General features: G+C 43.2%; 1 protein-coding gene across 5 annotated transcripts in view; it reads left to right on the top strand.

The window, feature by feature from the left end:
* Window positions 1-5,320: 5,320 nt before the first annotated feature.
* cep78 (centrosomal protein 78) overlaps window positions 5,321-14,405 on the top strand; it is a 111,300-nt gene continuing 102,215 nt past the window's right edge. For 2 of the 5 annotated variants that reach the window (XM_069930436.1, XM_069930429.1), the window contains exon 1: window positions 5,321-6,023. Coding sequence is in view for 1 of the 5 variants with exons in the window: in XM_069930431.1 (XP_069786532.1) it covers window positions 7,468-7,472 (5 nt within the window). In the remaining 4 variants the exon portion in view is untranslated. Of the gene's footprint in view, window positions 6,093-7,451; window positions 7,473-8,469; window positions 8,542-14,405 lie in introns of those variants that run through there. The other 3 variants (XM_069930440.1, XM_069930438.1, XM_069930431.1) reach the window with 3 other exon arrangements.

The raw sequence follows: 14,405 nt of genomic DNA, 5'->3' as shown, positions 1-14,405 counted from the left end.
TTTAATTTCTGAGGTATAATATATAATTTATGTAGCCAGTTATATACGTAATATAGTATCTTGTTCCTCCCATGTTTTGTTCTTTATCTGTTTAGATCTTTTTCCCAACTTTGTTTCAGTTTATATTTTGTTTCATCCTCTTCCTTATATTGCAGTTTGATGTACAAGTTGGTTATAAATTTTTAAACTATCGTGGTGTCTGTGATTAGATATTCATACCTGCTACTTTCTGGTATCTCAAGCTATTTCCCAATTTATCTTTTAAATAAGTTTTCAACTGGTAATATGCAAACATTGTACCTTGTGTTAGTCCATATTTATCTTTTAATTGTTCAAATGTTAATAAATTATTTCTCAAAAAGCAATCTTCTATTTTCTTGTTTCCTTTTCTAGCCCATTCCTTGAAAAATAAATTATCTCTTGTAAAGGGGATTAATGGCTTTTGTGTCGATAACATTTTTGGTATTTGATAATTTATCTTTTTTTCTTCCAGGTGTATTCTTTTCCATAATTTAAGTATTTGATGTAATATCGGTGAATTGTTGTATTGCACCAACTTTTCATCCCATTTATAAAGTATATATTCTGGGACATTTTCTCCCAATTTGTCTAATTCTATTTTAGTCCAGTCCTGTTATTCTCCTCTCTGATAAAAATCTGATAAATACCTTAACTGCACTGCCCTATAGTAATTTTTGAAGTTTGGTAGCAGCAGCACCTCCCCCTTGTTTGTATCTCCATGTTAATTTTTCTAGCAATATTCTTGATTTCTTACCCTTCCATAAAAATTTCCTTATTATCTTCTTCAGTTTTGCAAAAAAAATTTTCTTTCAGGGGAATTGGTAAAATTTTTTATAGACATTGCACCCATGGAAACACATTAATCTTAATACAGTTTATTCTCCCTGTTAAAGTTAACGGTAGCTCTTCTCTAAATTTTCCTGTATTTTTTTTATTAATGGTTCATAATTTAATTTGTATAAATATTTCAGGTTATTATCTATTCTGATACCAAGGTAACGTATCGCCTGTGATTGCCATTTAAAAGGGGTTTATTTTTCAAATTCTGAATAATCAACTTTGTTCATTGGCATCACTTCGCTTTTATTAATGTTAACCTTGTACCCTGATATCTCTCTCCATACTCTTTCAGTTTCATATATAGTTTTTTTTAATTGATCTATCTGGCTCTGTTAAATATACAGTGATGTCGTCTGCAAATAGGCTGATTTTATATTTTCTCTTTTATTTTTATTCCTTATCAACTCCACCAATGGTTCTACAACCAAAGCGAACAGTGAAGGGGACAATGGGCATCCCTGTCTTGTTGACCTGCTTAATTTAAAGTGATCTGATACATATCTATTTGTTACAATCTTTGCTAACAGTCCATTATATAATGCTCTCATCCAGTTAATAAATTTTTCTGGTAGTTTAAATTTCTGTAACACTTTAAACAAATAATTCCACTCTACCCTGTCAAAAGCTTTCTCTGCGTCTAGCGTAACAGCTACCATTGGTGTTTTATTTATTTCTGCTGCATGAATTAAATTGATAAGTTTACAAACATTATCAGCTGCCCGTCTTTTTTTAACAAATCCAGTTTGATCTTGCCTTACTTGTTTCAGTACACAGTCATTCAGCCTGTTGCAATGGATAAATATTGGGAGGAATTTTGGTAAGATTACAGAAGATTACATACATTCACACATTTTAAAACAGATCTTATGTGAAAGACTGAAGAATTCATATTCAATAACATTGCAGGATCTCTGGAGAATGTGATGCACATTTCACAAGTAGGTGCTAATTGAAATGATGTCATGAAATGAATGGACTGGAGACACTCTGGTGGTTGGAAGCTCTGTTCAAGGGTTTACAGAAAGGTCACTCCTTGGTTTTGTTTACTTAAGGCAACAGCTTGACCAAGAGACTAACTCTTATCATTTGCTGGAGAAGGTGGGGGTTTTGAGAGAGTCACATGGGCTTCCTGCAGTTGGAAGTTGGTTGGAGAGAGAGAGAGAGGGAGAGAAAGAGAGAGAGAGATAGAGAGAGAGTCACATGGGCTTCCTGGCAGTTGGAAGTTGAAGTTGGAGAGAGAATGAGAGAGAGTCAAGTTAACAAGCTCTCCCAGCTAGTCTGTGTGACACTGAAGCAGCTGAACAGTGCAAGCCAGGAAGCTGGTTGAAACTGATGAAAAACTCCAGAGCAGTAGATGACTGGAAGTGCTATCTGTCTGATGTTTCTCTTGGAATAAGGAACAGAAAGGAACTCTGTGGTAGCCTGAAAGAAAGATGTTACCATCTGGAAAACCCTGATGGGGCAAGTTTCATCAGTGAGACATTGAGGTAACTAATAGTGGTACCTCAGTTGTGAAAATCCTGGAACAAATCTCTCTGTGCAAACCCTACAAGAACCTTCCTGAGTGGTAAACATTTATCTTTTGAGCACCAAAGTCTGGTGAACTTTAAATTTTATATATGTTAAATTCTGTGCACAGTATAAAAATTTCCTGCATCCAAAGAACTTGGAAGAAGGAGAAGTGAGATTGAACTGTGAACCAAGGAACTTTTCTTAAATACACACACACACACATCATACACGTGCACTTAGAATTAGAATTAATATAGAGATAAGTTAAAGTTTGATTCTATTTTCATCTTTAAAGATAATTATAAATAACTTTTGTTTTAAAAACTACTTGTCTTGGTGAATATCTATTGTTGCTGGGTTTTGGGGTCCTTTGGGCTCGTAACACTGTTTGCTAGTAATTTTGCTATTAATTTATAATCTGTATTCAATAATGATATAATCAATAATGATATAATCTGTATTCAATAATGATGCTCTTTAGAAAATTTCCATCATGTAGAACCCATTGACGGTGCATGCGATTTTCACATATCTTTTCCCTCCTCCACTCCTCTATCTGCTCTGGCACTCAGGTTCTCATCCCCTGCAAATCTTGTTTAAACCCATTGTTTATCACTAGAGGGATAAAATATATGTTATCCAAAACCTGCCCTTACCTGCTGAATCCTTTTTTTTCCTTGAAAAGGGTGGCCTGACATTTTTGTTAAGATCTGGCAACTATACCTGGACCACATAGGTGCCCAAATGCAGCAGAAGAAAGGAATTTTCTGAGTGGAAGTGATTTCCCTAATTGTATTCTATATCTTGAAAAGATATGAAAACTCTGCATATGAAGTGGGGAGGGAGGGAGGGAATATTTTGTTATTGTTGTTGTTTGTAAGAAATGTTTAATATATTGTGTTATTGAAGATTTTATGTAGATCTTTGAAAAAAAATCAAAAATATTCAAAAAAAAGGGCAGCCCTTTCTTACTTCAACTCCTACTATCCCTCACCTCTAAGCTGTTTTCACCGAAGCCTGTTGAGCCAAAGCCTTCCCACTCTGACTCAGTCCACTCTGACCTCGATGAAAGTATGGCTGAAGGACTGTTGCAGGAAAAAAGGCTATTGGTACTTGGATCATTGGGGTCAATTCTGGGGTAGGTGTGACAAGAGGATTGGGTTGCACCTAAATTGGAAGAGATCCAATATCTTTGCAGGGAGGCTTGCTTATGCTTCTTATGAGAATTTAAAGTAAATTGGCAAGGGCGGATGGATGGTGTTGAGAAGCGTAACAGCAGTGCAAAGTTGGGAAGAAAAATTTAGAGAGTAATTTTGCAAGTCCAGTGAACAGATCAGAGAAAGGCAGATTAAGGATCGAGGGCTCAGCTGCACTCACCATAATGCAAAGAACTTTACCGATAAGACAGATGAGTTTTGAGATGAATCAGCACTTGGTATTATGATTTTATTGTAATCATGGGAAGGGCCGAATAGTCGAGGCAACCTAATGTTCCAGATATACAAGTTCTAAACATCGGGCACACAAAACTCAAAACGGTCAACCAGTTTACCTATCTCGGCTGCACCATTTCATCAGATGCAAGGATCGACAATGAGATAGACAACAGACTCGCCAAGGCAAATAGCGCCTTTGGAAGACTACACAAAAGAGTCTGGAAAAACAACCAACTGAAAAACCTCACAAAGATAAGCGTATACAGAGCCGTTGTCATACCCACACTCCTGTTCGGCTCCGAATCATGGGTCCTCTACCGGCACCACCTACGGCTCCTAGAACGCTTCCACCAGCGTTGTCTCCGCTCCATCCTCAACATCCATTGGAGCGCTTACACCCCTAACGTCGAAGTACTCGAGATGGCAGAGGTCGACAGCATCGAGTCCACGCTGCTGAAGATCCAGCTGCGCTGGGTGGGTCACGTCTCCAGAATGGAGGACCATCGCCTTCCCAAGATCGTGTTATATGGCGAGCTCTCCACTGGCCACCGTGACAGAGGTGCACCAAAGAAAAGGTACAAGGACTGCCTAAAGAAATCTCCTGGTGCCTGCCACATTGACCACCGCCAGTGGGCTGATAACGCCTCAAACCGTGCATCTTGGCGCCTCACAGTTTGGCGGGCAGCAACCTCCTTTGAAGAAGACCGCAGAGCCCACCTCACTGACAAAAGGCAAAGGAGGAAAAACCCAACACCCAACCCCAACCAACCAATTTTCCCTTGCAACTGCTGCAATCGTGTCTGCCTGTCCCGCATCGGACTTGTCAGCCACAAACGAGCCTGCAGCTGACGTGGACTTTTTACCCCCTCCATAAATCTTCGTCCACGAAGCCAAGCCAAAAAAGAAGAAACATAAAAGGGGAATCCAAAAGAACATAACAGCAATACTTGTAGGGGATATCCTGAAGGAACATGTGAGGCCTTCGGAATCAAAGAAGGGAGTTCAGTTCATTGATGCTATTTTGTTAGCTTCCCAACAGTCAGTTGAAATTAGTATCATTTGGAAGCAAATATCGGAAAGGTACAAGAGCAATAGAATGATGATAGTGGGAGATATCAACTTTCGCAATCTTGACTGGCATTACCTTTGTGGAAGGGGCTAACATGGAAGGGGTGGTGGAATCGGCAAGTGCATCCAAGAAAGATTTTTGAAACAAAATGTAGATGGTCCCCTTCCAGAGACACAACAGCGCTCAACCTGACAAATAGGTGGACTCTCTTTTTCTGAGTGGAAGAGGCGCTTCAGGCAATTTCTGCCGATGGCGAATGTGTCTTCCTGATGGCAGCGAAAGCAAAACCCGTGTCATATTTGCACCGTTTCATGACATGACAACAAATGAATGTCAGTTGGGAAAGATTCTGGGAGCAGTGACCATATCTCTAAGTTTCAATGTTACATCTGACGTTCAGGGTCATTTCTTATCGACATTTTTTTCTTTGGCTTGGCTTCGCGGATGAAGATTTATGGAGGGGTAAATGTCCACGTCAGCTGCAGGCTCGTTTGTGGCTGACAGGCCGATATACCTTAAAACTAGTAGGGGAATACCCTAAACTTAATCACTGGACGTAGTTATAGCTGTGGCCTTCTGCCGTGCCTGCCTGCCTGCGAACAGGAACAATACTGGCTAACATTACTTCGTAATGACAGCCACGGCCAACGGATGTGAACTCCAGATGTTTCGGGATATTCGCAAACAAATGAATGCTGACATTCCTCGAAACATCAATATTGTCGCCCGCTTGCACAAGGACGAACAAGGCAGGCGGTATGTTGCGAGAGGCGGTTGGAAAACAAGGAGAAGGCGGATTTACGGACTGGAGCGACCGACGGGCAGGGCGGACGCCATGTTGAGAGAGGCGGCTGGAAACCAGGGAGACGGGGGGTGCACGGACTGGAGCGACCGACGGACAGGGCGGACGCCATGTTGAGAGAGGCGGCTGGAAACCAGGGAGACGGCGGGTGCACGGACTGGAGCGACCGACGGACAGGGCGGGCGCCATGTTGAGAGAGGCGGTTGGAAACCAGAGAGACGTGTGCACGGCGGGGAGCGACCGATGGGAAGGGCAAGCGCCATGTTGAGAGAGGCGGTGCGAAACCAAGGAGACGGCGGGTGGACGCCCAGCGGAGGAGTTTTCAAACTGCCGCTGTGAGCAGGTGAGGTTCGAAGCACTTTAAAGGCCTTTGCGCTGAGCTTCTTTGTTGCAAGGAGTTAAAGATTTGCAGGTGCTTGCAGTTTTTGCTTGGAGGGCTCGGGAAGAGAGTGAATGGCGGGTGGTATGGCTGGACGTTTAATAGTGCCCTTGCTATATTTGCTTAGACCCGTTTACCTGCTGGTGATGGGACGGGAATGTTCTGGCCCTTCCTGCCCCTCGTCCATCGCTCTTCAGACTTCGACCGTGGGAAAAAAAAATCCCCCTCCGCCAAAACAAATAACCAAGGCTTGCTTTGTACAGCTTTCCATCCGATACCTTGGTCGCAGCAAACACACTCTTCTCCCCTGCCCTTCCAAGACAACTTCAGCACTTCCCCAAATTCCCCCACAGGGCATCTATTCCGCTCACAACTTGATCCCACATCTAATTTTAGCCCTGGGACTCCCACCCCCCCACCACTCCAACCCTTGGCATCACCTTTCCCACCCCCCAACCCATGGCATCACCTTTCCTCCCCAAAACCCTTGGCATCACCTTTCCTCCCCAAAACCCTTGGCATCACCTTTCCCCCCAACCCTAGGCATCACCTCCCCCCTTGGCATCTCCTACCCCCCCAACCCTTGGCATCACCTTCCCCCCATCCCTTGGCATCACCTTCCCCCATCCCTTGGCATCAACCCCACATCCCTTGGCATCACCACCCCCAACCCTTAGCATCACCCCCACCCTTGGCATCACCCCACCCTTGGCATCACCCCCACCCTTGGCATCACCTCCCCCCAACCCTTGGCATCAACTCCCCCCCAACCCTTGGCATCAACTCCCCCCCAACCCTTGGTATCAACTCCCCCCCAACCCTTGGCATCAACTCCCCCCCAACCCTTGGCATCACCTCCCCCCAACCCTTGGCATCACCTCCCCCCCCACCAATCCTTGGCATCATCTCCCCCCCCACCACCAACCCTTGGCATCACCTTCCCCCAAGTTGAGCTCAGCCTCTTTTCTGCCCTCTCCCAATCAACACTTGGATATTCTTTCCATGAAATACAATTTTGATATCTAAATCATCCCTAAACTGTTGATTTCCATCACCTGGGCTCAAATTTATTTGAAGCTGGTGCCTCACTTGTTAATTGCTGTGTTGAACATGACAGTTTATTGACAAATAAATGTATAGATGCACCAAAATTGTTTCTTGCTGCAGCCAACCAGATAGGTAAGATACACCAACTGCAGATGGCACCTCAGACCGATTACAATGGAAACTTTTATATAGGAGCTCTACTGTATTCTGTTGAATTTAAGGAAAATGACAACATTTCTTGATTGAAGGGCTTCCACATGAGAATTTAAGAGTCGTAATGATGTCACTTAACAAGACAAAAGATATTTCTCTGATTCGATGGAGGGTTTCACATTAATCCAGAATCTTTGGCAAGGTGCAAATGAGGTTAGTTTATAAGACCTCGAAAGTGGTAATCTCTGAATTGCTGCCTGTGCCATAGCATTGAGGATAGGAATAGGAAGTTGTGGCAGATGGATGCATGGCTGAAGAGCTGGTGCAGGGGGTAGGGATTCAGATTTGTTGATCATTGGCATTTCTTCTGGGAAGGTTTGAACTGTACAAAAGGATGGGCTATACCTGAACAAGAGAGTGATCAATATCCTGGTGGCCAGGTTTGCTGGAGCTGTTGGGAAGAGTTTAAACAAGTTTGGTAGGGGGAATGGGAAGCAGAATGTGAGTGCAAAGAGCAGGGGAGAAGGAGGAAGAGATATGCCATGAGTTGTAGATTTGTAAGGAAGGACAGGCACGGGAGGAAGCATAAATGTAGTCAGTTGGAGGGTTACGATGGGATGAGGCAGGAACTAGGGAGAATAAATTGGAAACAGATGTTCACAGGAGAAAGCACAGATGTGGAGGATGTTTAGGGACCAATTGCATAAAGTTCTGGATAGGTTTGTCCCACTGAGATAAGGAGAAGATGGTAGGATAAGGGAACCAAAATTGACAAAAAAAAGGTGAGACTTCTAATTAAGAGGAAGAAGGATGCACACATTAGATTTTGGAAGCCAAAAAAAAGGGGCTAATAAGAATTATATGGTAGCCAGGAAGGAACTTCAGAAAGGACTTAGGAAAGCTTGAAGGGGGCATGAGAAGGCCTTGGCAAGTAATTTTAAGGAGAATTCCAAGGAGTTCTATGCATACGTGAAGAACAGAAGGATGAGGAGAATGAAGGTGGGGCCACTCAAATGTTCTAAATGAATATCTTGCTTCATTATTCCAGGCAGAGATAGGAATCAGACTGTAAGAATTGACAAACAAATCCGGTCTGAATTATGTCTGGATAGTATGACTAATATGATCAATGTAAGATATAGATTAGTACAATGTATTATTTTGAATCAATTGTACCTCACAACAAATAAAATAAACGGATACCTTTCAGATCGATGTAATAGATGTGGTGAGGATGCAGGAACTCTTTTACATTCAACCTGGTTATGTTCTAGAATCTAAAGTAAGACTTTTTTGCATACCTTTGGACTTTTTAAAACCCAGATGACAGGAACTTAATTTCCACAAAACGCAGAATTATTTTTATTTAGGAATATTATAGGAATAAGACACACATTGAAACTCCAAATATCAAATAGAATTTGTTAAAATTGTGCTGGCAGTGGCCAGAAAATGTATAGCTGTTGCAATGAAGTCTGATTCACATCAAGGTATGGCACATTGGAATGCAGAGATACATAGTTGTATTCCCCTGGAGAAGATTACCTACAATTTAAATATGACATTTTTACACATTTGGCAACCATATTTACAAAATTCAGGCTTAAATCTTTAGATGAGTTCTTCCCAACCCCCGAGACCAGCGTTGATCTCCAAAGAAAATTAAATAGAATATGAATTTGTGATCTGCCACTTTTCAGCAATCCAATCAGCTTTCTTTTCTCACTTTGCTATCTTCTTACCTTTTTCTTGCTTTTCTATACTTTCATTCATTCATTTCTTTTTTTTTTCTTTTGGGTTGGGGGGGATTGAGTTAATATCTTCATGGAGTAAACATTGAATGTACTTTTGTACTTGTATTTTTAACTTTGTAATTGACTCCCTGTTTGATAAAATTTAAAAAAAATCAAATATTTAAAATAAAGGCCAGCGGGATGCTGAGCTTTATTAGTCGAGGGAATGAGTTCAAGAGACGATAGGTCATGTGGCAACTTCACAAATCTCTGGTGAGACCTCACTTAGAATATTGTGTTCATTCCTGGTCACCTCATTATGGGAAGATTGTGGAAGCTATGAAGAGGGTGCAGAGGAGATTTACCAGCATGATGCCTGGATTGGAAAATAAGTCCTAGATAAGTTTAGCAGAGCTAGGACTTTTTTATTTGGAGGAAGAAGGATGAGAGGTGACATAATAGAAATCAAAAGGATCCTGAGAAGCTTAGATAAGGTAGACAGCCAGCACCTTCTTCCCAGAGCAGGTTTAGCAAACATCAGAGAACATCTGAACAAAGTGAAGGGAAGTGGTTTAGGGGAGACATCGGGGCTAAGTTTTTTTTTTATAATGGAGAGTTGTGGGTGCCTGGAATGCCTTACCAGGGTTGGTGGTGGGCGATGGTATAATAGGGATATTTAAGAGACTCAGAGATGCATAGAGGGTTATGAAGTAGAGTGAGTTTTGTTTTATTGGTAAGAATATATAGGTTGGCACATCACTGAGGACAAAGGGCCTGTAGTGTTCCATGTTCTGTAGGAGCCTGTGATATAACAGGAAACATACTAACATGGATAGACCATTGGCTGATTCAGAGGGAACAGAAAATACAGGGATCATATTCTGGTTGGTTGCCAGTGGTGTTGGGGCTGCATCTTTTTATGTTATATATCGGTGATCTAGATTATGGAATTAATGGCTTTGTGGCCCGTTTGTAGATGATTCGAAGATGGGTGGAGGAGCTGGTAGTGTAGAGGAAACCAAGGCTGCACAAGGACTTGGATTAGGAGACTGGAGAGAAAAGTGCAAATGAAATGCAATGTTTGAAAGTGTATATGCATGCACTTTGGTAGAAGAAATGAATGAGCATATTATTTTTTAATGGGCAGAAAATTGAAAATACCCTCAAAGGGATCTGGGTGTCCTCTTGAAGGATACCCTGAAGGTAAACTTGTACGTTGAGTCGATGGTGAAGAAGGCAAATGAAATGCTGGCAATCATTTCAAGAGGAATAGAATACAAGAGAAAAGATGTTAGGTTGAATCTTTATAGGGCACTGGTGAGACCTCACTTGGAATATTGTGAGTAGTTTGGGGCTCCTCATGTAAGAAAGGATGTGCTGACTTAAGACCCCAGTGAGCTTGCTCTGCCATTCAGTGAGTTGCTTTTTCCTGCAAGTTAGGCAGAATTTCTATTTATTGGTAGTACAAAAAACTGTACTCAAGAAAAGATACAGAGGCCATATGGGTGGAGTTGAGAACAAAAAAGTTGTTACCACACTGTTAGGATTGTATTATCGACCACCCAATCGTCAGAGCGAATTGGAGGAGCAAATCTGTAGAAAGATAGCAGATCAATATAGGAAGCAGATTGTTGTGATAGTGGGGGATTTTTAACTTCACAAGTATTGACTGGGAATCCCATACTGTAAAAGGGATGGATGGCTTGGAGTTTGTGAGATGTGTCCAAGAAAGTTTTATAATTCAATATATAGAGGTACCAATGAGAAGGGATGCAGTACTTGATCTCCTGTTCGGGAACAAGGCAGGACAGGTGACAGATGTATGTGCAGGTGAACATTTTGGGTCCAGTGACCATAATGTCATTAGCTTCAAGTATTTATGGAAAAAGGACCTCATATTGAGATTTTAAATTGGAGGAAGGCAAATTTTGTGTAATTGAGAAATGATTTAGGAGTTTTTCTTTGGCTTGGCTTCGCGGACGAAGATTTATGGAGGGGGTAAAAAGTCCACGTCAGCTGCAGGCTCGTTTGTGGCTGACAAGTCCGATGCGGGACAGGCAGACACGATTGCAGCAGTTGCAAGGGAAAATTGGTTGGTTGGGGTTGGGTGTTGGGTTTTTCCTCCTTTGCCTTTTGTCAGTGAGGTGGGCTCTGCTGTCTTCTTCAAAGGAGGTTGCTGCCCGCCAAACTGTGAGGCGCCAAGATGCACGGTTTGAGGCGATATCAGCCCACTGGCGGTGGTCAATGTGGCAGGCACCAAGAGATTTCTTTAGGCAGTCCTTGTACCTTTTCTTTGGTGCACCTCTGTCACGGTGGCCAGTGGAGAGCTCGCCATATAACACGATCTTGGGAAGGCGATGGTCCTCCATTCTGGAGACGTGACCCATCCAGCGCAGCTGGATCTTCAGCAGCGTGGACTCGATGCTGTCGACCTCTGCCATCTCGAGTACTTCGACGTTAGGGGTGTAAGCGCTCCAATGGATGTTGAGGATAGAGCGGAGACAACGCTTGTGGAAGCGTTCTAGGAGCCGTAGGTGGTGCCGGTAGAGGACCCATGATTCAGAGCCGAACAGGAGTGTGGGTATGACAACGGCTCTGTATACGCTTATCTTTGTGAGGTTTTTCAGTTGGTTGTTTTTCCAGACTCTTTTGTGTAGTCTTCCAAAGGCGCTATTTGCCTTGGCGAGTCTGTTGTCTATCTCATTGTCGATCCTTGCATCTGATGAAATGGTGCAGCCGAGATAGGTAAACTGGTTGACCGTTTTGAGTTTTGTGTGCCCGATGGAGATGTGGGGGGGCTGGTAGTCATGGTGGGGAGCTGGCTGATGGAGGACCTCAGTTTTCTTCAGGCTGACTTCCAGGCCAAACATTTTGGCAGTTTCCGCAAAGCAGGACGTCAAACACTGAAGAGCTGGCTCTGAATGGGCAACTAAAGCGGCATCATCTGCAAAGAGTAGTTCACGGACAAGTTTCTCTTGTGTCTTGGTGTGAGCTTGCAGGCGCCTCAGATTGAAGAGACTGCCATCCGTGCGGTACCGGATGTAAACAGCGTCTTCATTGTTGGGGTCTTTCATGGCTTGGTTCAGCATCAAGCTGAAGAAGATTGAAAAGGGTAGACGGCGATCCTTGCATCTGATGAAATGGTGCAGCCGAGATAGGTAAACTGGTTGACCGTTTTGAGTTTTGTGTGCCCGATGGAGATGTGGGGGGGCTGGTAGTCATGGTGGGGAGCTGGCTGATGGAGCCTCAAGAAATGGGGGAGATCTTAAATAGTTTTTTGCATCAATATTTACTTAGGAAACTGGCATAGTGAATAAGGATGGAAGGGAAACAAAAAGAAGTGTCATGGAACATATGGATTTTAAGGACAAGGAGGTGCTTGCTGCCTTGCAACAAATAAAGGAAACAAATCTCCTGGACCAGATATGCTATTTCCTCCGCACCTTGAGGAAGACAAGTGCTGAAATTGCAGGTATATTCAAAATGCCCTTATTCACAGAGGATTGGAGAGTAGCTCATGTTGTCCTGCTTTTTAAGAAGGGCTCCAAAAATAAACCAGGCAATAGAGGCCAGGGTGCCTGGTATCAGTAAGTATATAAATTATTTGAAGGATTTCTGAGAGATATTTGAACTATCATCAGCTGATTAAGGACAGTCAGCATGGATTCATGCATGGTAGGTCATGTTTAACAACTCGTAGAATTTTTTGAGGAATTTACTAGGAAGGTTGATGAGGGAAAGGCTGTGGATGTTGTTTACATGGACTTTAGTAAGGCCTTTGACAAGGTTCCATATGAGAGGTTGGTTCAGAAGGTGAGGACACACGGTATACATAGAGAGGTTGCAAACTGGATTTGAAATTGGCTTGGTGGAAGAAACAGGGAGTGGTGGTGGATGGTTGCTTCTCATATTGGAGGTCTGTTCGAGTGGCGTGCCTCAAGGATCTGTGTTGGGACCATTATTGTTTGTTATCTATATAAATGATCCAGATGATAACGTGGTGAATTGGATCAGCAAGTTTGCTGATGACACAAAGATAAGAGGCGTAGTGGACTGTGAGGAAGATTTTCAATGCTTCCAGAGGGATCTAGACCAACTAGGGAATTGGGACAGTAAATGGCTGACGGAATTTAATGCAGATAAGTGTAAGGTGTTGCACTTTGGAAGAGCAATTCAGGATAGGACGTACACAGTAAATGGTAGGGCATTGAGGAGTGCAGAGAAGCAAAGAGATCTGGAAATACATGTACATTGTTTCTTGAAGGTGGTGTCGCATGATCTTAGTCTTTATAAATAAAAGTATTGAGTATAGGAGTTGGAATGTTATGTTGAATCTGTTTCAGACATTCGTAAGGCTAAATGGGTGCAGTTCTGGGTGCCTAACTATAGGAAGGCTAGCTATAAGGTTGAAAGAGTGCAGAGAAGATGTACTAGAATGTGGTGGGATCTTCAGGGAAAGATTGGACAGGTTAAGATTTTATTCCTTGGAGCAAAGAAGAATGAGGAGAGATTTGATCGAGGTTAACAATATTATGAGAGGTATAGACAGAGTGGATGTGAATAAGATTTTTCCACTTAGAATTGGGAAGATAAATATGAGAGGTCAAAGTTTTAAGGTGAAGGGGGAGAGTTTTAGGGGTCTGCCCCTTTTTATACAGCTTACTACCGTGGTATCATCACCAAATTTGTAGACGGTGTTGTTGTCTTTATATTTCTTCTTTGGCTTGGCTTCGCGGACGAAGATTTATGGAGGGGGTAAAAAGTCCACGTCAGCTGCAGGCTCGTTTGTGGCTGACAAGTCCGATGCGGGACAGGCAGACACGATTGCAGCGGTTGCAAGGGAAAATTGGTTGGTTGGGGTTGGGTGTTGGGTTTTTCCTCCTTTGCCTTTTGTCAGTGAGGTGGGCTCTGCGGTCTTCTTCAAAGGAGGTTGCTACCCGCCAAACTGTGAGGCGCCAAGATGCACGGTTTGAGGCGATATCAGCCCACTGGCGGTGGTCAATGTGGCAGGCACCAAGAGATTTCTTTAGGCAGTCCTTGTACCTTTTCTTTGGTGCACCTCTGTCACGGTGGCCAGTGGAGAGCTCGCCATATAACACGATCTTGGGAAGGCGATGGTCCTCCATTCTGGAGACGTGACCCATCCAGCGCAGCTGGATCTTCAGCAGCGTGGACTCGATGCTGTCGACCTCTGCCATCTCGAGTACTTCGACGTTAGGGGTGTAAGCGCTCCAATGGATGTTGAGGATGGAGCGGAGACAACGCTGGTGGAAGCGTTCTAGGAGCCGTAGGTGGTGCCGGTAGAGGACCCATGATTCGGAGCCGAACAGGAGTGTGGGTATGACAACGGCTCTGTATACGCTTATCTTTGTGAGGTTTTTCAGTTGGTTGTTTTTCCAGACTCTTTTGTGTA

The sequence above is a fragment of the Narcine bancroftii genome, chromosome 1 (assembly GCF_036971445.1).
Source record: "Narcine bancroftii isolate sNarBan1 chromosome 1, sNarBan1.hap1, whole genome shotgun sequence".
NCBI lineage: Eukaryota > Metazoa > Chordata > Chondrichthyes > Torpediniformes > Narcinidae > Narcine > Narcine bancroftii.
Note: the sequence above shows the minus strand (reverse complement) of the source record. Positions and strands in the feature narration are given on the sequence as shown.